General features: G+C 35.8%; 1 protein-coding gene across 1 annotated transcript in view; it reads right to left on the bottom strand.

The window, feature by feature from the left end:
* The window catches only part of LOC136026349 (lysine-specific demethylase RSBN1L-like), a 57,506-nt gene that overhangs the window by 27,801 nt on the left and 3,846 nt on the right, over nucleotides 1-25,859 (bottom strand). The window contains exons 2-4 of the mRNA XM_065702863.1: nucleotides 23,668-24,547; nucleotides 12,713-12,901; nucleotides 9,807-9,947 (exon numbers count right to left, since the gene is read on the bottom strand). Of these exons, the coding sequence (XP_065558935.1) occupies nucleotides 9,807-9,947; nucleotides 12,713-12,901; nucleotides 23,668-24,540 (1,203 nt within the window). The 5' untranslated portion in view covers nucleotides 24,541-24,547. The remainder of the gene's footprint in view (nucleotides 1-9,806; nucleotides 9,948-12,712; nucleotides 12,902-23,667; nucleotides 24,548-25,859) is intronic.

The raw sequence follows: 25,859 nt of genomic DNA, 5'->3' as shown, positions 1-25,859 counted from the left end.
AGAATTCATTCGATTGGAAATTGAAAGTTCTAGTGGTTTTTAGAGTCGAAAGTGACCGAAGGGTAAAAAATTATTGATTGGAGGGATAAATCCCATTCCCTTTTTCCCCAAACACATTCGATCAATATTTTGAGTTAGCCACTTTGTTCAAAATAGTCCAAAGGTCAAATAACTCTGCCTCCGAATTTGACCAAACCTCCCAGAGCCCCTGGGACAAAGGTTGTAATGTATGCAAGTTGTCCATTGTTAACATATAAGTTTTTTTTTTATTTAGAAAAGGGGGCATTTTTGATCCCGAGTCTCCAAAGACTTAAGCTATTGAAGTATAACTCCAGGGAAATATTCAAGAGATGCCGAATACAATCGAAACACAATATATGCACGGTGGTTGTCAACAGCGAATATCAGCAGTATTAAATCAACGACTGATGTTATTAAGGTGAAAGTTTCAGGGCTTATTGAAGAGTGATCAGAAGGCAACTAACTCCCATTCCCTTTTTAGATATCTCCTCCCTTCAACACTAATCATAATTTTGAAAAATCCATTTTGTTCAAATTTAGTCCATAGGTCCATAGTATATATATATATATATATATATATATATATATATTATATATATATATATATATATATATATATATATATATATATATATATAATTCACTGCGTCTCTGATTACCGACATGGTGGTGAGAGAGACATGAGGTTAAGAAGTGTTTTTAAGGTACATTTAAGAAAAGAGGAGTTAGAATATAATATAGAATTAAGGGTGAATAGTTTACCCCTTGGGGCAAAAAAAAACTATGTAGGAAGGATGCAAGGACAGGGTGGGCCTTGTTTTTGACCTATGTGTAATATAATGTCCTAGATGAAAGATGGCAAGTAATTAAAGTGAGTGATGAGTGTTTGATCGTGTGATTTAACGGGCTGGCAGTGGAGCAGAGGAAAATATTTTTTTTTTTAATTTGTTTCAATATGTTTTTGTTTTTGCAGCTTTAAACAACAAGAGTTGAACTTATAATTTTGTATTGCCATGGAATGAGCAAAAATAAAGTCAAATAATATTCCAAGCGTAAAACTTCCATAAATCACTATCGATAAATAAGCGAAACTCCAAACGAACAGAAATTATAATAAATAGCCGAGTCAAACTAAAAGAAAAAGCAAAAATTATCATGAATCGGGCTGATAACTCCCATACCTTCTCAAGACCAGAACACAATTTGCAATTTACTGAAAACAAAATACGCTTGAAATATTTTCACTTTTCTTACTTTCACAAATAAAAAATTATCAAACTTTAAGGAATAAATATCAGTATATGTAAATTAAACTGACAATCCATGGTCATTTCCTTTTTTGGTAAAGCGCAAATTGTGTTTTTTTTCTGTTGGTTAGTTCAGCATCCCTCACAACAAGCTCTGTTAGTTTCAATTTCACACACTAAACTGTTCCTAAGATATTGACGTTACACTCTTTTGACAACGTCCATACAGAGGGCGTGTTCTGAATCAGTTCATCTTCACTCCCTAAAAATTTCTTGAAACAAGTAGTTGCAATAGAAGTAGTAGTAGCAGAAACAGTAGTAATAGCAGTAGTGTGCACATATTGCCTTTGGTGATATGATCTTCCCCGTAAAGTATTCTCAAGAAGTATTCTTAATACCCAAATCAATTCTTGAGATACGCTATTTTGACAATGTGCATCCACATAGGGTCTTTTGATTTAGTTCAAATTTCCACTTAATACTGTAAATGGAGTAGGGTGGTAGCAGTAGTGGTGGTAGTTTTAGTAGCATTGACAGCATATAAATATTGCTTTTTTGATCATCTCCCCTATCATTTCCTAAATTTTCAAATTAATATATTCACTTATTCCTGTGTTGTACCAACGTGTTTTGATTTAGTTCAACACTACCTTCAACATTCTCTAAAAGGCTCGCCTGAATACCCTTCGTTTTCTTGTAAAGTTTAAACATGCATACCTTGTTCAATAACATATACTATGTCTAAACGGTTCGAGGCCTTTACCCCCCCCCCCCCCAAATACCCCGCTCCTCAAGGAAAATCCCCCCCCTGGAAAATAAGGTTTTTCGAATTTAATAATTTTATATGAGTTTTTTCCGTAAGGAGAAGGAATTTCGGTACCTGTGCATTATACGCCACTCACTAAAGTTTACGCTGTGTAAAACTCGAGAAAAAACCAGTTTCCTCGTTATTTTTTTCCCGCTTAGCGCGACCCAAAACAAAGACAAGTGACAGAATAGATGGAAATGTGTATTTTGGGCTATATATTTGCATATAAGGGGGAGGAGTATTAGGACAGTTTGAAGTCAGAAAACAATTCTGTCCTAACAATATGCAGAATAATTGTACCTAACATATTTTCCATGCAGACCCGCTATACTTTACTTCTCCCCTCTTAATGTACAAATATACAGCCCAAATTTGTTTCGTAAGTAACGAAGAAACTAACGGAGAAACCAGTTTGTTCTCGAGTTTTGCGCATCGTAAACTTGAGTGGTACTTCTGCATTATACGCCACTCACTCAAGTTTCCTTTGTGTAAAACTCGAGAAAAAACCGGTTTCTTCGTTTGTTTCTTTCAGCTTAGCGCAAGACAAGCGACAAAATAGATGGGAAATATACAAGTTGGGCCATATATTTGCATATAAGGTGGGGGGGGGTAATGTATTTAGACAGTTTAAAGTCAGAAAACAATTCTTACTTCATAATATGCAGGATAAATGTACCTAACACATTTTGCATGCAGACCCGCTCTACTTTACCCCCCCCCCCCCACTAATGTGCTAATATAAAGCCAAATTTGTTTCTCAAGTAACAGAGAGACTACCGAAGAAACTGGTTTGTTCTCGAGTTTTACACATTGTAAACTTGAATGAGTGGCGTATAATATACAAGTAGCAGAACTTTTCATGGATATAGCTGGATTTCCAGGCATTATTTAAAACGATTAGAAATTAAATTTAAAAAAAAAACAAGTCTTTTCAACTGAAAGTAAAGAGCAACATCAGAGCTTAAAACGAGCAGAACTTATTACGTATATGAAAGGAGTTGCTCCTTCCACAAGACCTTGCTCTTTACGCTTACGTTTTTTCCTAATTCTTTAAGAACAATTTCTGAAACACAATGGCCGTTTAATTAGAACAATAAGCTTTGTTCTAAAATTCTGTATAAAAAAAAAAACTGTTAATAGTAGTGTTAATAGGAAACATACCGAACAAGTTTTTTTTTAAGAAAAGTAAAAAGCATCATTAAACCAAAAATTAGCAGAAATAAAGTCAAATAATCTCCAAAGTAAAAAAAACTGAGTTTAATAGAAAAAAAAACAAAAAGATATAAATTATTTTTTCTATAATGTCAATAAAAAATGAACAGAAATTAATTTTAAAAACTTTTTCTACAAAACAAGTTTGTCAAAGAATAGTAAAGAGTCTCGTTAACCCAGAAATGAGTAAAAATAAATTCAAATAATTTTCCCAGAAAAAAAACAAGTTTTTTCAACTGAAGTAAGGAGCAACATCAAAATTTTAAACGAACAGAAATTATTACGTATATGAAAGGAGTTGCCACTTCCACAAGACCTTGCTCTTTACGCTAAAGTTTTGACTTTTTGTCCAATTCTTTAAGAACGATTCCTGAAACACGGTGGCCGTTTAATTAGAACAATAAGCTTTGTTCTAAAATTCTATTAAAAAAAACTTTATCGTAAAAAGCGAGGTCTCAAGGAGGGGGCAAACCCTTTTCATATACGTAATAATTTCTGTTCGGTTTAAGGTTTGAGATTGCTCCATACTTTCAGTGGAAAACTTGTTTTTTTTATTTAAGTACTTACAGATAGTATTTGTTAATGGGAAACATACGGAACAAGGTTTTTAAAGAAAAGTAAAGAGCCTCATTAAACCAAAAATGAGCAGAAATAAAGTCAAATAATCTTCAAAGTAAAAACTATTCAGTCTAATAGAAAAAAACAACAAAAAGATACAAAATATTTCTTTCTATGAAGAAGACTAACAGGAACAGAGATTAAAGAGACGAAAAGGAACAGAGATTAATTTAAAAACTTTATGCAAAACAAGTTTGTCAAAGAATAGTAAAGAGCCTTGTTAAGCCAAAAATAAGTAGAAAAAATTCAAATAAATTTCCAAGCGTAAAACCACAATAAATCACCATCAATAAGTGAATTAAGCCCAAAACGAACAGAAAGTACAATAAATAACCGATTCAAACTCAAAACAAGCAAAAATTAACACGGGTGGGGCAGACACCCGTACCTCCTTAAGACGATAACATAATTTGCACTTTACTGAAAAAAACAAACATTTTAAATACCTTCACTTTTTTTTTACTTTAGCAAATAAAGAAGCATCAAGATTATAAGAAATAAATATCAGAATATGTATATCAAACTGACAATACACGTTTTTTTTTGTTTTTTTAGTGCAAATTATGTTCTGGTCTTGAGAAGACATTAGTGTTGTCAGCCATACTCCTTTTAATTTTTGATCGTTTTGAGTTTGAATAGGTTATCTATTGTAGTTTCTGTTAGTTTTGGGTTTCATTTATTTATTAATGGTGATTTGTGGTGGTTTACAATTGGAAGATAAGAAAAACAAACTCGTAGAATTTGACAACGCTTTTGTCCGTAAAAACTTAAGCCAACGTAACAAGCCAACTATTCTTTCAAAGGATAGCTAAACCTTCTTAAACATTTGGGTGCCATATGTTTTAGCTTAATTTTGATGATTGTTTGTCTAGATTTTTTTCTTCATCAATTTTTTTTTTATTTGGCGCCCGCTGCTGCCATAAAATGCAGAAGTTCATATGGAAGTCTTTTCAACAAAAATGGATTTGCGTTTTTTTTCGAAGTTTTTAAAATACTCTTGGTGTGTAAATTCCTCTTTTCCCGTTCCTTAGCGTTTTTCAACAAAACTAAAATAAAACTCAGATAAAATTATCAAACTTGGAAACTTTATTTTTCAAGGAGGGATGGTATTTTTCACGGAGTGGGGGGGGGTTATTTCCTGGGGGGAAACACCTAGAACCCTTCCATAGTTATCTTTTTTTGGTAGCTCTGCTACAGTAGAAGGGGTTATTCTCCCTTACTCAAATGAGCAAAACCTAAATTAGCTTATAAGGTTTCGATCTAAGTTGGCCATCTCTCTCTGACCGGGCTCCCCCTTTCTTGGGATTTCTTGTTAAATGGATAACTTTAGAAAATAATTTTGTCCCCTCTCTTGTTACCTTGACCCTTGTTCCGTCTTCTTGCCTCTCAGTTTATTTATATTTTAAGATTGCAATAAGCTCTCTAGTATTCCCCTCAGAAATAAAATTAAAGGGTCTGGATTCACAGTGAATACTACCAACAGCACTTAGCATAATTCTTCCTGTATTTTTATTATAAAACTTCATGTTAACCAAACAACCAGCCTTCAAAGCTGAAAATAAAAGCGTATTATTCTAATTAAACAGCGCTTGTGTTTCAGGAATTGCTCTAAAGATTTGGGACAACAAGCCAAACTTTAAAGTAATGGGCGAGGTACTGAAGAGGAGGTCATCCCCCCACATGTACGGAACGATTTCTGTTCGTTTTACGTTTTATAGTTGGTCCTTACTTACAGCAGATTTTTTTTTCTAAGGTTTTTCAAATAATGTCGGGAAACCTGGCCCCTCCATGAAACCCCACCCCTAAACATAAAATTCTCCGTTGAAGTATTTTTCCATGCAAAATACCCACCCCGTCAAAAAATTCCCTCTGAAAAATTCCATTCTCTCTGAAAACTCCCCCGTAAAATTTCTTGTGGACGAATCCATCTGAAAAATTCTCATGAACATACTTTCTTTGAAAAAGACATTAATTTTAAGTCGTTTTTCAAAACAAAATGGAGATCTCTTTCCGTGGAAATTTTTCCCAAGTATTTTCTCTCCCCACGCCACCCTCCGTGGGAAGTTGATCCTGATAAAAGTCCTTGTATGAATAATTTCTCCCAGTAAAATTACTCCATGAAAAATTTCTATCGTGGAAATCCCCCCACCATGAAAAAAAATCCCCTAGAAAATGCCAACCAAGCTGAAAATTTCTCCTGGAATCTCCACGTGCAAAATTGAGGCGGCAAAAAGAGAGCGAGACAAATAAAAATAGTCTCGCATAAACATTCTGTCAAATTCCCCTAGCGCAAGGTTTCCCAAGAAAAGTTCACTCCGGTAGAGAACTACCCCTCCCTTACATAAGAATGCTAGTATACTTCCCAATAAAATGGTATATGTGTACAATGGGCAAATCTAAAAGCTTATAGTCTAGGTCTAGCATAGTTGCTAGACCTTTCATTTATGCTGACAGAAATGGCTATCTCAAAATTCTTGTTAGACGGCGGTAGGGAAAAGGGCGTGGAAGGGAGAGTAGTTACCATCCAATATTTATGTTTATTTAAAAAGGGCAGTAGATTTTTTAATTTCCGTTCAAATCATCCCACTTCCATTTATTGATGGTGATTTGTGGCACTTTTACGCATGGAATATTATTTGAATTTATTTCTACTCATTTTTGGCTTAATGAGACTCTTTACTATTCTTAGACACACTTGCATTGTGGATTTTTTTTTATCAATTTCTGTCCATTTTTATTGACATATTCTTTTTCATAGAAAAAAAAATTATATTTTATTTCTTTATTTCAGCTTATTTTTGGTTTAATGAGTACTTTTCTTTAAAAACCTTGTTCCGTATGTTTCCCATTAACAAATACTATCTGTAAGTAATTAAATACAAAAAATAACAAGTTTTTCAACTGAAAGTAAGGAGCAACACAAAGCCTTAAACGAACTGAAATTATTACGTATATGAAAGGGGTTGCCTCCTCCTCAAGACCTCGCTCTTTTTCTTTATAGAATTTTAAAACATAGCTTATTGTTCTAATTAAACATCCATTGCGTTTCAGGAATCGTTCTTAAGGAATTAGGACAAAAAATCAAAACTATAGCGCAAAGAGCAAGGTCTTGCGGAAGGAGCAACTCCTTTCATATACGTAATTATTTCTGTTCGTTTACAGTTTTGGTGTTGCTCCTCACTTTCAGTCGAAAAACTTGTTTTTTTTACTTTAATTTCAGATTGCTTTTAAATAATATCGGGAAATCCAGCTCTCTCTCCATGAAAAATTCAGGTACTTGTGTATTATACGCCACTCACTCAAGTTTACGATGTGTAAAATTCGAGATCTTAGTTACTTCTTTACTTTAAAAACAAATTTGGGCTGTATATATGCAAAATAGGGGTGGGTGTAGTAAGGCATAGTGGTCTGCGTGCAAAATGTGTTAGGTGCAATTATTCTGCATATTATGAAGTAAGAACTGTTTTCTGACTTCAAACTGTCCAAATACTTTACCCCCACCCCCTATGTACAGATATACAGCTCAAATTATATGTCTCGCATCTATTCTGTCACTTGTCTTTGTCTTGTCTCGTGCTAAGCGTAAAGTGGCGTATAATACAAAAGTACCAAAATTCTGCCCCCCCCCCCACGGAGAATAAAAAAAACTCAAATACAATTCTCAAATTTGCAAAGCCTTATTTTCCATGAGGGGGGGGGGGACGCTAGCCACCGTCTAAACGATGAACCAATTGCCTAACTTACGACCCATGTCCTGAGGACTGTGGAGAGGTTGACATCCCCAATACTGGTCCTTTCAACAATGCTGAACAAAACAACTCTCTTAAAATCTCGATCGGATATGTTTTGTGGAATGACAGGATTGAAGAAGGGGCTGATGTCCCTCCATTCACATTTGAATCTTAAAAAGGGCACTAAAATTTTCGACTTCCAATTAAATGAGCTCCATTTGATCAAAAGTTTATACAACCCGTTCAATAAAAACCTTATATGCCCTGGGCATAACTTACAATCCTTGTCCATGGGCTCTGGGGGATTATGTCCACCCTAAAGACATTGTTATATGAGCCTTGGACTACTGGTAATAAAACCTTATATGTCCTCGAGGCATAACTTATAACCCTTAAGCTGAGGGCTCAGAGGGCGCATGTGTCATGCTCAAAAGACATAATTTCAAGACCTTTCAACTACGCTGAATAAAATGGCTATCTCAAAATTTTGATTAGATGTGTTTTGGGAATTGATTACGGGGGGGGGCTTGTTGCCCTCCAAATAGATTTTAACTGTTAAATGGCCCTTTCAATTTCCGATCAAATGAGCCTTTTTTTAAAGTTCCTAGACAACAAATGACCATCTCAAATTTCTATCAGATGCATTTTGGGAAAATACGAGCTGTGGGGGGAGGGGTATCCACCTTTCGATTACTTTGAATCTTAAAAAGGGTACTAAAACTTTTGATTATCAATCCAGTGAGCCTCTCCAAAGTTTACACGATCACTCTTTCTATAAAAACCTTATATGCCCCCAAGGCATAACTTAAAACTTGGTCATCCTCAAAGAAATAATTTCCGGACCTTTAACTACGCCGAAGAAAATGGCTATATTAAAATGTTGATTGGACGTGTTTGGGGAAATGGTGCGAGTGTGAGGGGAATTAGTTCCCCTCTAATCACTTTTGACTATTAAAAGGGGCAGTAGCCCCTTCAATTTCCAAGCAAATGAGGCTTTTTCAAAGTTTCTACAACAACAAATGGCCATTTCAAGATTTCTATAAGTTGCATTTTGAGAAAATACGAGGTGTGTGTGCGGGGGGGGGGGGGGTATCCACCCTCCGATCACTCTGGATCTTAAAAAAGGCACTATAACTTCTGATTACCGATTTAATGAGTCCTTTCTGAAGTTTATACAATCACTCTTTCTATATATACTCATATACCCTCAGGGCATAACTTACAGCCCTTTCCCTGAGGGCTAAGGGAGGGGGGTGTCATCCTCAAAGACATTATTTCCGGACGTTTCAACTACGTTGAACAAAATGGCTATCTCAAAATTTTTAATTTGATGTCTTTGGGGGAATGACGGGCGTGGGAGGGGTGTTAGTTGCCCTCCAATCACTTTCGACTATTAAAAAGGGCACTATCCCTTTCAATTTCCAATCGAATGAGCCTTTTTCGAAATTTCTAAGCCAACTCCTTCGATGCGGTGCACTGGTCTACCCCCCCCCCCCCAAAAAAAAAAAAAAATTATAAAACATCGCTCTTTACTTAGGCAGCGCTATAGCGCTACCTATGATTACCTGCCTTTTACTAGGTTGCAGCTTCTGCTGCAGCCAAGATTTTTTTTCTTATTTCTTTCATCATTGAAGTAAACAAATATACAACAGAGGACCGTTGTGGCCTCAGCGTCGTGTCAGTTTGGTGAATCCACCCGCATTATAAAAACATATATACCGAATACAATACTTAAACAAATACAAGATAACAACTTTACTCTAATAATTCACAAAATCCAGAGGCAATTCACTTTTTAACATTTAAACTGTTTCAAATAACTGCTAAAAATTAGTACCTGAAGAAAAAAAATTTGTGTTTCTTGTCAGAGATGAGCTGAATAAACAAGACAATTCTTTTTTCTTGTTTTTACAAGTTTTGCAAAGCCCAATAATACTATTCCACTATCCAACTGAAAGATATTTAATTGTTGGACATTTGGTTTTTAATATATAATTATTTGTTTTTCTTTCTTCTACATTTTTTTGGGCGATTTTAAACGCATTCACTAATTTTCTCAGGGTCACAGAGTCACTAGAATCTCAACAGGGTTGCCACCAAAAATGTGTACTTAGTTTAGTCATTGTCTCATATGAACATGAAATACGGCAATAAAATAAGCATGCTTACGAGACGTAGAAATACATTTTGCTCCAACAGACTCAATAGTTTTGGAAAATAGCCTCCAACTTCCTCTGGAACAGTTCCGACTACTGACACAGTATGAAGAGGACCATAGCGAAATGTACCGCACTTATATGTATTAACCACCTAAAAAATTTAATATACATAGATATAATAATAATAATAATAATAATTTATTCCAAAAAAAACCCGTGGGCCATAGGAAATTTACAATACAAAAACAAACAACAAATTAACTAAAATAAATTAATAGTATTTAAAGAAAAAGCTCACGATGTGCCGCTGCAATCCTGACAAACCTTGCTATCCTTTTAATACTCAGGAAATTTGTCTCTTTCATTCTATCTACCATCCATATCTCCTTCAATTTTTCTTTACCATACATCTCTCGCCTCCATTCATTCAATTCGACACATTCACACAAAAAATGTATTAAACTTTCATCCTGAGATCCACACATAGGACAAGCAATAGATTATACCTTCTCCCCTTTTCTCCCTTGATACTTTCTTTTCTCACCAATCAAAAATCCATTTCCCCTCAAATCCAAATAAGCCTTCAAATCCTCTCTACATAACCCAACCTTCCAAAATACGTCCTCCTCCCATCTACCCATTATCTGTCTATACAATTTTAACGACCCTGAACGATCCAGACTTGCCCACCATATCTGGATTTCTTGGTTCTTCAACCTCTCTTGTACCTCCTTTGTTACTATTTCCTCCATACCCATAATCCCCTTTCCTTCATTCCACCATTTCCCTAATCCACACTTATCTAAGATATCCTTAATCTCCGCCGGTCACCCTGCTTTACTTTTCTGTCTCAACGCCTCTAAGTATGCTGCCTTTGCTACCGTAAATCTCTGCATACCCAGTATCCTAACCCACTATCTCACCACGGTCACTAGCCTCATAGATCGCAGCGACAGTCGATTACCCTCTTCCACCACTCTCTACCATATTACCCTCTTTATGTCTTCTCAGTTTGGAAGCCTTCATAGTTTTATGATAACTAAAAGCAGTAAATTAGGCTAGCCAGAATATTTACAAATACTTTGGTTTCCATGAACCATGTCTAAGAACTTCCCGTATCTCACTTAATTACTAAATTTAATTTACACTTAAACAATTTGAAAGGACAAATGACCATCTCAAAATTCCTATAAGTTGCATTTCGGAGAAATACGAGACGTGTGTGTGGGGGTGTGGGGGGAGGGGGGGGATCCACCCTCCGATCACCCTAAATCTTAAAAAGGGCACTAGAACTTATGATTACCAATTTAATGAACCCATTCTGAAGTTTATACAATCACTCTTTCAATACAAACATTTTATGCCCCCAGGGCATAAAAAGTTTGTACACAACAACCCTTTCACTGAGGGCTGTGGGTGGGGGTTGTCATCCCCAAAGACTTAATTTCCAGACATTTCAACAACGTTGAACAAAATGGTTATCTCAGATTTTTTTTAATGGATATGTTTGGGGGATGGTGGGCGTTGGAGGGGTGTTAGTTCCCCTTCAATCACTTTCGACTATTAAAAGGGCACCATCCCTTTCAATTTCCGATCGGAACAACTTGGAGAGACAGTGCGACAAGGATACATTTTTTTTGCTTTAAGTAAAAATTTTCTAGGATTACATCTCTTATTGATGCATTCAAGACCACGCACGACACTTAGTTTTAGAATAATCAATCATTTTCTGGTTAACTTGGGACTAGGCAGAACTCCAAGGCACTATCAATACTGACTATGAAAGTACAGTGCTTTCATAAATTTACTATTAAATTTGTTTCAAATTTTAGAACACTTTGACACATATACCAGTTAGCCTTTTATGTAAAGGGTTAGCCCTGTTGTGTATTACCAGGACATTATACACAATGAAAAACAAATCAAAGAGTTCACAGCATATATTAAAATAAGTATGAGCTAGAATTCAAATTGAGGCAACAATTAAAGAATCTAAAAACTGAGCTTTTATGCGAGAGAGTGCTTTCTATTAGTTTTTGAACATTTCTAAAATTATTCTAACTTTTGCAAGTGAGGGAATTTTCAGCAGAAAATATACCCAGCCCAGGAACATCAATTCACCAATATGCAAGGGGACAGAGTTTTTATAATTTTTTTTTTATTAATGAAGTTACAAAAAATCAAAATCAAAGGGGGTGCGGGGATCTTGTTTTTATTTTTTTCAATGAAAATATCAAAAGAGGTACTTTTCAAGACCTATGGGGAGGCTATATAATCTAAGGGGATAGTTACACACATTACCCAAATGGCACTCTTACTCCCTTCCCCTCTCATTTAGAAGAAACCTATAATATCCACCAGCACTGTGGGGAGATTATGCGGTACCTTGGAAAACTAGTGCATAGAGCATTTCTTCCAATACAAATTTTGAGAAAATAAGACATGAGAAATGAATGAAATCGCATTTGAGAAATGAGACAAATTCATACAATTAATACACTTGACCCCAAAATTAAACCAGTTTTAATCATCAGACATCCATTTTTTCAAATATCTAGTTTCCCAAGATATCCTATAGAGAAAACCTGAAAAAACTCAAGCCAAAAAAAAAGATAGTCTTTCTATATTTTCGAAAATCCACACGGAAAAATGTTGACACCTAGGTGTTAATACAACCCTTAATTTACCTAAGTAGCTTACTAATATTACTAATAATAATAACTCACTGCAGCACCAATCCACCTGAGGCCCACGCAGCTACGCATGCTCTTCCTCCATCCCAATCTATCCTCTTTATACCCTCTCGAGAAATTCCAATTTCCCTTAAATCTTTTCTTATGACCTCCTCGCCCCATTTGGGGACGACCTGCTTATATTATTATGTACTTGATCATGGTTTTATTAGGTTGAAATTACCTGTTCTCTATATGATGCCATTGTACAAGTTTCAACATCTGAGGTTTTTCCTATAGCACCATTCTGTACTGTAAGTAAAGGGTAATTGTCAGCCATATAGTCCAATAGATCTGGTAAATACCTGGCAGCGTCATGCACAATCCCCATTACATGTTTAGCATGGCCATTTTCATCTTCAGCATATACAACCTATAAAAAAGAAAGAAAAAAGTATCAACAGGATATCCACGTCAAATGCACAAAAATCAAAAAATATTATCACAGCCAAAACTAAGATGTCATAAAAAGCAAGAGCTAAGAGCTCATATGGCACTTGTGACAAGGTCGGAAGAGCCAAGAGCTCACACCTACTAATTGATGTCGTCCTTGCACGTCCAGAAGCACCAAACTCACCAAAGCACTGGACCCCCCTAGCTCCCCCAAAGAGAGCGGATCCAGTCTGATTACGTCAATCACGTATCTAAGACATTTGCTTATTCTACCCACCAAGTTTCATCCCGATCTCTCCACTCTAAGCGTTTTCCAAGATTTCAGGTTTCCCCCTCCGACTCCCCCCAATGTCACCAAATCTGGCCGGGATTTAAAGGAAGACCTATGAGACATGAGTTCCTACTAATATCAAATTTCATTAAGATCCGGTCACCCGTTCTTAAGTTAAAAACACCTCAATTTTTCTCATTTTTCCGGATTAACACCCCTCCCAAATCCCCCAAAGAGAGCGGATCCGTTGCAATTATGTCAATCACGTATCTAAAACTTGTGCTTATTCTTCTCATCAAGTTTCATCCCGATCTCTCCACTCTAAGCGTTTTTAAGATTTCCGGTTCCAAGATTTATGTTTCCTCCCTCCAACCCCTATGTCCCCGGATCCGATTCAAATGGAAAATAGAGCATCTGAGACGTAAGATCTTTTTATATATTAAGTTTCATTAAGATCCGATCACCCATTCGTAAGATAAAGATACCTCAATTTTCACGTTTTCCAAGATTTCCAGTTTCCCCCTTCAACTCCCCCCAATTTCACTGGATCTAGTTGGGATTTAAATGAAAGCTCAAAAGCACAAGACCCTTCTAAATATCAAATTTCATTAAGATCTGATCACCCGTTCGTAAGTTGAAAATGCCTCATTTTTTCTAGTTTTTCAGGATAACTCCCCCCCCCCAACTCCCCCAAAGAAAGCAGATCCAGTCCGAATGTGTCAGTTACGTATCTTGAACTTGTGCTAATTCTCCCCACCAAGTTTCATCCTGATCATCCCGCTTTAAGCGTTTTCTAAGATTTTCGGTCCCCCCCCCAGCTCCCCCCAATGACACTGGATCCGGTCGGGATTTAATATAAGAAATCTGAGTTACGAGGTTCTTCTAAATATGAAATTTCATTAAGATCCGATCACTCCTTCGTAAGTTAAAAATACCTCATTTTTTCTGATTTTTCATAATTAACCCTCCCCCCAACTCCTCCAAAGAGAGCAGATCCGTTCTGGTTATGTCAATCACGTATCTAGGACTTGTGTTTATTTTTCTCACCAAGTTTTATCCTGATCCCTCCACTCTAAGCGTTTTCCAAGATTTTAGCTTCCCCTCCCAATGTCACCAGATCCGGTCGGGATTTAAAAAAAAAAAGAGCTCTGAGACATAATACCAATCTAAATATTAAATTTCATTGAGATCTGATCACCTGTTCGTAAGTTAAAAATAGTTCATTTTTTTAATTTTTCAGATTTAACCCCCCCCCCCAGATTGTCGAATTGGGGTACGACTATTTCTAATTTAATCTGGTGCGGTCCCTGATACGCCTGTCAAATTTCATCGTCCTAACTTATCTGGAAGTGCCTAAACTAGCGAAACCAGGACAGACAAACCAACAGACAGACCGACCAACAGAATTTGCGATCGCTATATGTCACTTGGTTAATACCAAGTGCCATAAAAAGAAGGGAAAGAAGAAAGAAAATGCGGTCAATCAGATTTAGAACACTTTGGTATTTTTTAAGGGTTCACCAAGTGGGAGGGACCAAAGACCAAAAAGCTGGGGAATCAAAGGCAGTGCAATAGTGTTGTCTTTGCAAAGAGTTCTCTGTGGGTTTTTTTTTTCCAATGCACTTAGTAAAGAAGGGGTTGCTGTAGAAAATTCAGAGCCAAAATTGAATGGAGGGCAACCAGTCCCCATCCCACACCCATTTTCATCCAAAGGAATCTAATCCAAAATTTTACATGACCATTTTGTTCAACATAGTTGAAAGGTCAAATAACTGTCCCTCTAGGAATTAAACTCCCCCTCACCCCCACACAGCCCTTCGGGCAAGGGCTGCAAGTTACGCAATTCACCCAATATTTACATATAGTATTTGTCATCAGGAAAGGGAGGCAAGTCTGAAAGTTATGTGCATGCAAGTTGTCAAAAGGGCCCAACTCAGGAATATCTTATGGTATTAAGTTGGAACTTTCAGGGAATGATGAGGGGGGGGTTGATTAATTGACCAAAAGGCAATATGTGCATGCTATAACTACTACTACTGCTATGCTATACCTACTTCTTCTACTCCGACTACTGCTAAGGCAAAGGGGATTAAGGGGAATATTTCATAGAATGTTGTGGGGAAAATTGAACTAAATCAAAAGATAATATGTGAACACATGTTGTCAAAAGGGTGTATGAGCAACATCTTAGGAATAGCTTCGAGCGTTATCTTTGAAACTTTCAGGGCATGATGAGTGAGGTTCAACAGAAAAAAATGTGAATCGTGCATGCAGTACTGATACTACTGTTGCTACTACTAATACTAAAGCAAAAGGTATTGAAGTAAAAATTTCCAGAGACATTGAGCGGTAAAGCTAAGGGTATTAGCGTGAAAACTTCAAGATATGTTAAAATAAATCAAAAGACGCTATGTACATGCAGATTGTCAAATGGATGTATCAGAAATGCCACCGGAACTGTTTAGGATATTAAGTTCAAACTTTCAACGGGTATTGAGGGGGATGTTGAAAAAAAATAAAATGTGTAATGGGAATACTGCTACTACTATTACTACTACCAATGCCAAGGGTATTAAGGTGAAGTTTTAAGGGAATGTTCAGGGGGATGTTGAACTAAAGCTAAAAACAATATGTCCATGTTGGTTGTGAAAACAGTGTATTAGCAATATCTCAGGAATGACTTAGAGCATTAAGTTAAAACTTTTAGGGTATGTTGGACAAATTAAAACACATTAAGTGTATGCAGGTTGTCAAAAGGGTGTATCAGCAATTCCTCAGGAACAGCTTAGAGTATTCCGCTGAAACTTCCATGAATTTAGTAAATAAAAAAACAAGTTTTCTCAACTGAAAGTAAGGAGCAACATTAATGTTTGAAACGAACAGAAATTATTACGTACATGAAAAGGGTTGCCACCTTTTCGACACCTCACTCTTTACGGTAAAGTTTTTTAGTACTTTTAAAAAAGCGTCTTATTGTTTTAACTAAACAGCCCTTGTATTTCAGTAGTCATTCTTAAAGAATTTCGACAAAATTCAAACTTTAGCGTAAAGGACTAGGTGTTGTGGAGGGGACAACCCTCTTCATATACTTAATAATTAAGTATAAATTAAACGGAAAAGAGAAAGCAAGACATATAAAAAGAAATTTGTATAAGAATTCTGGCAAATTCCCGCAGTGTATAATTTCCCCTTACAAGTTCACTCTCTGGAAACTTCCCTCTCCATGGAAAATTCCCCTGTGAAAAAACACCAGTAGAAAATGTGTCCCCCTCACCCGAAAATGTATGCATGCATCCCAATAACAAATGCTATGTGTAAACATGGCAAATTTTAAAACTCCAAGACCTTTCCCCTGGGGCTGTGGGGGGGGGCATGTTATACCTGAAGGTATTTCAACTATGATGAACAAAATGGCTATCTCAAAATTTTGATCGGACGATTTTAGGAATAAAATGGCGGGGGAGGTGGCCTAGTTGACCTCAAATTTTTTGGTCGCTTAAAAAGGGCAAAAGAACTCTTAATTTCCGTTCGAATCAGCCCTCTTCCAATATTCTAGGACGGCTGGGTCGGTACGATCACCTCTGGTGAAAAAAATAAATAAACACCTATCCGTGATCTTTCTTCTGGTAAAAATACACAATTCCCCATTTTTGCAGATAGAAGCTTGAAACCTAAAGAGTAGGCTTCTCTGATATAAATTCTCTTAGGAATACATAGCTGTTAGATATTTCAACCATTATGCAAGAGTTATGAAATGCCAGAGCCAGATTTCTACTTGTCTTGATGAATAATGAAGAAGACCATCGTCCAGGCAGCGATTTGCGAAGTTCCTAACTCGTGAATAGACCCAAATCTATTGTAATTAAAGCTGGGAATTGAGAAAGACTGATCAAACATAAACTTTGGAGTCGACAATGATCGCCCTGGCGGGGCGCTGCTGACACCTCACTAGTGGCAGCGCAAAAAAACATTTTGCCACTGCTGCTATTTTTTGCCTTCCCCCCTCCCACAGCCGGTCTCCCCTTATCAGTGCGGCGCCGGGGTATAATGTTGGACCTTCAGGGTATGCTGCAGGGATACTAAATTAAATTAAAAGACATTAAGTTCATCCAATTTAGTCCAAAGGGCATATCTGTGGTATCTCAGGGACAGCTAAGAGTATCAAATTAAAACTGCCAGGACATGGTGAGTGAAAAATTAAATTAAACAAGATTGCACTATCTGCATCCAAGGTTGTCAAAACGATACATCAGCAATATCTCATGACAGGTTAATAGAATAAGTTGAAACTTTCAGGGCATTTAGACAAGGTTGTAACATGATGACGTTAGAATTGCATCGGCCCTACTGAACCACAAAAATTATACAGATTTTTTAACCAATATATTTGAATATTTTTCTCCATACTCATCAATTTAAAGCATTATATTACAGCTATTTTTAAAATTGCAGCAAAATTTTGTCCAACATGTAAATAGTCAGCCAAAAACCAGGACTTGTACAGAAAAAAAAGATTACATTAACCAAAAATGCGCAAAAATTAATCTAAAAAAACTTCCCCACAAAAAGTCTTTCAGAGAAATGTAAAGATCTACATTAAACCAAAGATAAGCAGAAATAAAGTTAAATAATTTTCCAAGTGCGAATCTACCATAAATCACCATCAATAAATAAGTGAAAACCAAAACAAACAGAAAGTAACATAGAGGAGTAGGGCTAATGTACCCTGTGCCTTCTAAAGACCAGAGAATAATTTGCCCCTTACTAAAAACAAAATATATTTTAGATGTCTTCTCCTTTTTTAATTTTAATAAATGCAAAATTATTAAAACTTTCAGGAAAAAAATCTTTGAAAAACAAAGATTGTCTATAGCAAAGTAAAAATTTTGTTCTGGTGTTTAGAAGGCACAAGGGTGTCAGCACTACTCCTTTGTAGGAGTCTCTATGCCTATCTACCTTAGCTCTATCCCAAGATGGATTATAGACTATCATCAACAGGTGAAATGAAACATTTTTATACAGCTCTGAAAAAGTTATGTTAGCTTTGCCTCTCACAGAGACAAACTGTCTCGACTTCGCTCTAATTAGCCATGGCTCTCAAGTCTATATTCACTTCCACCCAGTAGTCATTATTCACTTCCGCACTGTATTGTCTTTTGTGGGAATTTTTTTATAATATCCTTATATTTATTTTATAAATTCATTATTTTTATTTTATATTTTTTTATTTTATATACTTTTGTATTTTTTATAAATTTTTACAATTTTTTTATAACCGAATATCAATTTTGAAAAAAAAAAAATAAATTTTGAGGTTCATGTATGTACATTTGGTACAATTGATTTTTGCAGAAAAGGATCCACTATATGCATCCAACTGTTTTTTTTTTTTTTTTCAATCTGCATCTTTTGGTTGAGGTATTAAAAAGCCTGCCTTTAATATTTTCTGGCCGATAAGGTTTTTTTAATAATTAATAAAACACTATTTCTATAAAGAAGCACATAAAAAAATTGTCTTATCTCATGAATAGTTTAGTTTTCTAATCTATAAAACATGCATGCAACAGTCATGTTATAATACATAAAGGCTTTCATTTTCAGGTAGCAGTCTTAAGAATGATAAGCTGGCTTCAGCTTCTAGAACTATTCCATCAAATGCATTTAGTTCATCAGTTAAATTCCAGATTTTTGTCAAATGGCTGCATTTATAAAATCTCATAAAATTTCCTTTGAAGTTTTCAAAAGATTTTTGAAATAAAATAAGATTTCCTTTTGTATTTGACCCCAACCCCCAAATTTAAATTCTATGCTACCTCCAAAAAGATTCTTCTGATCCTATTCCTACTAAGAACATATACTTACCTTTTCCTCCCTTCTTTTAAGGGTTGTTGGATATCAAAATATTTGCTTTCATATAAATCACAGTTTCTGTGATTAACTGACAAATTAAACTGACACATTAAACTGACTGATGAATAGTACCTGTACTGGATCACAATAATTTTGATAGAATATGTATTTCAAAAGAGTAAAAAAAAGTATAATTTGTGCTTTCTCCCTAAAATCTCCTAGTATTTATGAAAAATAAGAGAAACATGCTGCAAAGTATATAATTTTTTTTTTAATAGGCTACTTCTTTTACTAGTTGGTGACTATATGGATGTTGTAGATTAAAAAGTTTAAGCTACAAAGCAAAACAGGATATTTTTCCATGAAAGAGAGGGGGCTTTAGACTTAATTATCCCTTGCATTGATATAAATGACACAAGAGATATAATATTCAAACAACCAATCAATGATACCCAATTGAATCCATACCCAATCTTCTTTGAAAAACAAGAGCTAAGAGCTCATATGGCACTTGTGACGAGAAGAGAAGAGCTAAGAGCCAAGAGATCATATGGTATGAGCTCTAACAAAATTCTATGAATCAATAGATTGATTTAAAAAGGAAAATAAGAGGCTTAATACCGGTCAGGATTTAAAATAAGAGCTCTGAGTCACGATGTCCTTCTAAATATCAAAATTCATTAAGATCCGATCACCCACTCGTAAGTTACAAATACCTAATTTTTCTATTTTTTCCTCTCCCTTTAGCCCCCCAGATGGTCGAATCTGGGAAAACGACTTTATCAAGTCAAATTGTGCAGCTCCCTGACACGCCTACCAATTTTCATCGTCCTAGCACGTGAAGAAGCACCAAACTCACCAAATCACTGAACCCCTCCCCCCAACTACTCCAAAGAGACCGAATCCAGTACGATTCTGTCAATCACATATCAAGGACATTTGTTTATTCTATCCACCAAGCTTCATCCCGATTCCTCCACTCCAAGTGTTTCTCCAAGATTTCCCCCTCCACCTCCACGCAATGTCAAAAGATCTGGTCGAGATTTGAAATAAGAGCTCTGCGACATGGATTCCTTCTAAAAATTAAATTTCATTAAGATCCAATCATCTATTCATAAGATAAAAATACCCCAATTTTCACGTTTTCCAAGAATTCCGGTTTCCCCCTCCAACTCCCCCCAATGTCACAAAATCTGGTCGGAATTTAAAATTAGAACTTTAAAGCACAAGATCCTTCTAAATATCAAATTTCATTAAGATCTGGTCAACGTTTCATAAGTTACAAATAACTCAATTTTCAAAATTACCCCCCCCCCAATTCCTCCAAAGAGAGCAGATCCGGTCCGGTTATGTCAGTCACGTATCTTAGACAGATTTCCAATCCCCCCAACTGCCCCCCCCCCAATTACGCTTGATCCGGTTGAGATTTAAAATAAGAGATCTGAGTTACGAGTATCTTCTAAATATGAAGTTTCATGAAGATCTGATCACTCTTTCGTAAGTTAAAAATACGTAATTTTTTCTTATTTTTCAGAATTAGCCCCCCCCCCCAATAGAGCGGATCCGTTCCAATTATTTAAATCACGTATGTAAGACTTCTACTTATTTTTCCCAACAAGTTTCATCCCGATCCCTCCAATCGAAGCGTTTTCCATGATTTTAAGTTCCCCCACCCAAAACTTCCCCCAATGTCACCAGATCTGGTCAGGATTTAAAATAAGAGCTTTGAGACACGACATCCTTCTAAATATCAAATTTCATTGAGATCCAATCACCCGTTCGTAAGTTAAAATACCTCATTTTTTCTAATTTTTCAGAATTAACCCCTCCCCCAACTACCCCAAAGAGAGCGGATCCGTTCCGGTTATGTCAATCATGTATCTAAGACTTTTGCTTATCTTTCCCACCAAGTTTCATCCTGATCCCTCTACTCTAAGTGTTTTCCAAGTTTTAGGTTCCCCCCTCCCAACTCCCCCCCCCCCAATGTCACCAGATCCAGTCGGGATTTAAAATAAGAGCTCTGAGACACGATATCCTTCTAAATATCAAATTTAATTGAGATCCGATCACCCGTTTGTAAGTTAAAAATATCTCATTTTGTCTAATTTTTAAGAAATAACCCCCCAACTACCCGAAAGAGAGCGGTTACGTTCCGTTTATGTCACATGTATCTAGGACTTGTTTTTATTTTTCCCACCAAGTTTGATCCCAATCCCTCCACTCTAAGTGTTTTCCAAGTTTTAGGTTTCCCCTTCCCAAATCCCCCCCCCCCCCAATGTCACCAGATCCGGTCGGGATTTAAAATAAGAGGTCTAAAACACGATATCCTTCTAAACATCAAATTTCATTGAGATCCAATCACCTGTTCGTAAGTTAAAAATACCTCATTTTTTCTAATTTTTCAGAATTACCCCCCCCCCCTAGCTACCCCAAAGAGAGCGGATCTGTTCCGATTATGTTAATCATGTATCTGGGACTTGTGCTTATTTTTCCCATCAAGTTTCATCCCAATCCCTCCACCCTAAGTGTTTTCCAAGATTTTAGGTTTTCCCCTCCAACTCCCCCCAATGTCACAGGATCTGGTCGGAATTTAAAATTAGAACCTTAAAGCACAAGATCCTTCTAAATATCAAATTTCATTAAGATCTGGTCAACGTTTCGTAAGTTACAAATAACTCAATTTTCAAAATTACCCCCCCCCCCAATTCCCCCGAAGAGAGCAGATCCGGTCCGGTTATGTCAGTCACGTATCTTAGACAGATTTCCAATCCCCCCAACTACCCCCCCCCCCCTATTACGCGTGATCCGGTTGAGATTTAAAATAAGAGATCTGAGTTACGAGTATCTTCTAAATATGAAGTTTCATGAAGATCTGATCACTCCTTTGTAAGTTAAAAATACGTAATTTTTTCGTATTTTTCAGAATTAGCCCCCCCCCCAATAGAGCGGATCTGTTCCAATTATTTAAATCATGTATGTAAGACTTCTGCTTATTTTTCCTAACAAGTTTCATCCCAATCCCTCCATTCTAAGCGTTTTCCATGATTTTAGATTCCCCCACCCAAAACTTCCCCCAATGTCACCAGATCCGGTCAGGATTTAAAATAAGAGCTTTGAGACACGATATCCTTCTAAATATCAAATTTCATTGAGATCCAATCACCCGTTTGTAAGTTAAAAATACCTCATTCTTTCTAATTATTCAGAATTATCCCCTCCCCCAACTACCCCAAAGAGAGCGGATCCGTTCCAGTTATGTCAATCATGTATCTAGGACTTGTGCTTATCTTTCCCACCAAGTTTCATCCCAATCCCTCCACTCTAAGTGTTTTCCAAGTTTTAGGTTCCCCCCTCCCAACTCCCCCCCCCCAATGTCACCAGATCCGGTCGGGATTTAAAATAAGAGCTCTGAAACACGATATCCTTCTAAATATCAAATTTAATTGAGATCCGATAACCCGTTTGTAAGTTAAAAATACCTCATTTTTTCTAATTTTTCAGAAATAACACCCCCCCCCAACTACCCCAAAGAGAGCGGATCCGTTCCGTTTATGTCAATCATGTATCTAGGACTTGTGTTTATTTTTCCCACCAAGTTTCATCCCAATCCCTCCACTCTAAGTGTTTTCCTAGTTTTAGGTTTCCCCTTCCCAACCCCCAACCCCAATGTCACCAGATCCGGTCAGGATTTAAAATAAGAGCTCTAAGACACGATATCCTTCAAAACATCAAATTTCATTGAGATCCAATCACCTGCTCATAAGTTAAAAATACCTCATTTTTTCTAATTTTTCAGAATTACCCCCCCCCCCCTAGCTACCCCAAAGAGAGCGGATCCGTTCCGATTATGTCAATCATGTATCTGGGACTTGTGCTTATTTTTCCCATCAAGTTTCATCCCAATCCCTCCACTCTTAGTGTTTTCCAAGATTTTAGGTTTCCCCCCTCCAACTCCCCCCAATGTCATCAGATCCGGTCGGGATTTAAAATAAGAGCTCTGGGACGCAATATCATTCCAAACATTAAATTTCATTAAGATCCCATCATCCGCTCATATGCTAAAAATACTTCATTTTTTCTATGTTTTCCAAATTAACCAGCCCCCCATTCCCCCCCCCCAGATGGTCAAATCAGGAAAACGACTATTTCTAATTTAATCTGCTCTGGTCCCTGATACGCTTGCCAAATTTCATCGTCCTAGCTTACCTGGAAGTTCCTAAAGTAGCAAAACTGGGACCAACAGACCGCCAGACAGAATTTGCAATTGATATATGTCACTTGGTTAATACCAAGTGCCATAAAAAAAAGTCCAAACATTTTCATAATTTCAACTACATACTCTTGAAAGTTTATACCTAATTTGTCACTCTTTAAATTATACCCCCTCCCTTCATTGTAAAAAATCCTAATTTTGTTAGTGGCTGAAGGAGAATGTTAATCAAAACAGATTATACTATGATAATGATTCAATACAAACTTTTGTATTTTACAAATACGCAGCAGGGTCAATGCAAGGACTATAGTAGTCAAGAAGCATTGTTAATCAAATTACTTATTTACTTACTTTGTCAGATTTTCCATGTTTCTTAAATCTAAGAATTCATGGATAACATTTTCAAGCTTACCTGAAAAAATTCTTTTGCTAGTTCTTCAGTCTCCTTTTCACTTAAGTGAGCAATTTCATGTTGATACATATGCACAACAGAAGCTCCTCCATTTGGGTACACTTCAATATGCATATACTGTTTATATTTCAACTTCCTCATGTCCATGTCCTTATGAGAAGCACCTCGATCGGTTTTTACAGATTTATCAATTCTGCATTGAACCCCAACATTGGCACGTCTTATTTTTGATCTTTCATAGCATCTTCTGCATTCATGTCTTGACTTATGTGAGCTATGTCTTTTATCATGACTACTTCTTTTGTCTTTGTGTGCTCTTTCTTCTTTCTTTTTCAGCTGGTTTTGCTCTGTGACTGCCAAATTAATTTTTTCTTCTTTCTCTTTTTTGACATTTTCAATTTCCATAGAATTTTCAAACAAATTGAAATTCAACTTTCTCTCTTCTTCCTGTTTTTTTATGATTTCAGTAGAGCTCTCTTCTTCTCTTTCTTCCTTAACTATATTCAGCAAAGTTTCATTTCCCACTTCTTCAATTCCATCCTTAGATTTTTCATTATAAATCTCAACAGGCTTGGTGATTACTTCTGCCACAGAATTATATGAAGCACTTTCTTTTGAATCTTTTATATCACTAGTTACCTCACCAATTTCTTTGAGGTTTTTATCAGTGTCACTTTCGAAGTTTAAATAAGATTCTTTTTCTGTGTCACCATCAGGTGAAAAGTTAGGATAATCACTAAATTTTTCTGAGTCTGAAAATGGTGGACTAATAAAAACACTTCCAAACCTATCATCACCCTTTTCTAAGATTACATTACCATCTGGTGCATTAACATCACCAAAACTTTGGAACTTCTCAATGTCACCATCCATTTTAAATCTGAAATAAATAAAAGGTGCAAAATGTAGCAAATATAAGGTGGTAATATGCAAGCAATTTTAGGTTCCATTATTCTCAGAAAAGATTAAAAGAATGCAGTTTATGGATTTTAATGGGCTGATTTCTTCCATTTTCTTTTTAGACATATCTTTTTAACTGCTTTTTTCCCACTTATCTTGCTATGCATATTTTTTCTGTTGAAAAATAATTTTGGATGTGGATTTGACATACTTTGTACCTATATTATTAAGGCTTCACCATTACTGGTAAAAAAAAATGTCATTTTGGTTTCTCATCACTTGCTTATAAATGTAAATATTGCATAACATAAGAAATTACAAATACTTGTCATATAAGCTCTAGTAAAGTGACTTAATTCTCGAGAAGGGATAATAATTTCAAGCCCAGGCCTAACTTAAATCAAAGTTCAGTGACAGACAAAACCTGGTTATCCAACAGTAATAAGGCAACCCTTATGAACATCAAAGGAACTCCCAAAGAACAACACTAGCAAAATAACTAAGGTAATATGAAACAACAATATCCAGCTCAAAGAGATGAGTAATGTAACAATCATTACTAATCATTGAAACACCTGATATTGATAATGACAATTAATTTTCTTTTAAATCCTTGAATTCTGATGCTGAAGCCTCAGTAACATTTTAAATTTATTGTAGCAAATAAAAATAAGTCTAAACACTTCAAAGAAATGATGATGGTGAATTAGAATTAGGATTATGAGACTCAAGGTTTATTGAAGAATATAATTGACATTTTTTGCCAATTTATAATAGATAAATTTTGCCTATTTATGAATTTTTTTTTTAATTTCTAAAAAAGAAGTTTTTCAAAGAAAAGTAAAAAGCAATATCAATATTAAGACCAGCCGAAATAAATTCTTATAATAATTCAAACTGAAAACCACCAGAGATTACAATTCAAGAGTAAATGAAACCAAAAACAAACGGAAATTAAATAAGCAACCATAGAGCAAGTAGTAATATAAATATGACTCTTAAAAAAAGTAAAACAGTTCAAAATATGAATGAAACCTTTTAATTGACAGTGAACAGATATAAAAATTTTTAACTGGATATTTTGAACACATATACAGTGTTCATCATCAGATTTGAGTTTTTTACTGATGATGATAAACACTGTATATGTGTTCAAAATATCCCAAAGTCATTGGATCAAAATTTTGAGATAGCCATTTTGTTCAACAGTCAAAAAATCTAATAACTAAGTCTTTGAGGACAATTTAATCCCCCACAGTCCCCAGGAGAAGGGTTGCAAGTTATGAACTTTA

The sequence above is a fragment of the Artemia franciscana genome, chromosome 4 (genome assembly GCF_032884065.1).
Source record: "Artemia franciscana chromosome 4, ASM3288406v1, whole genome shotgun sequence".
NCBI lineage: Eukaryota > Metazoa > Arthropoda > Branchiopoda > Anostraca > Artemiidae > Artemia > Artemia franciscana.
The sequence above is the reverse complement of the archived record's forward strand: the minus strand, read 5'-3'. Positions and strand labels throughout refer to the sequence as shown.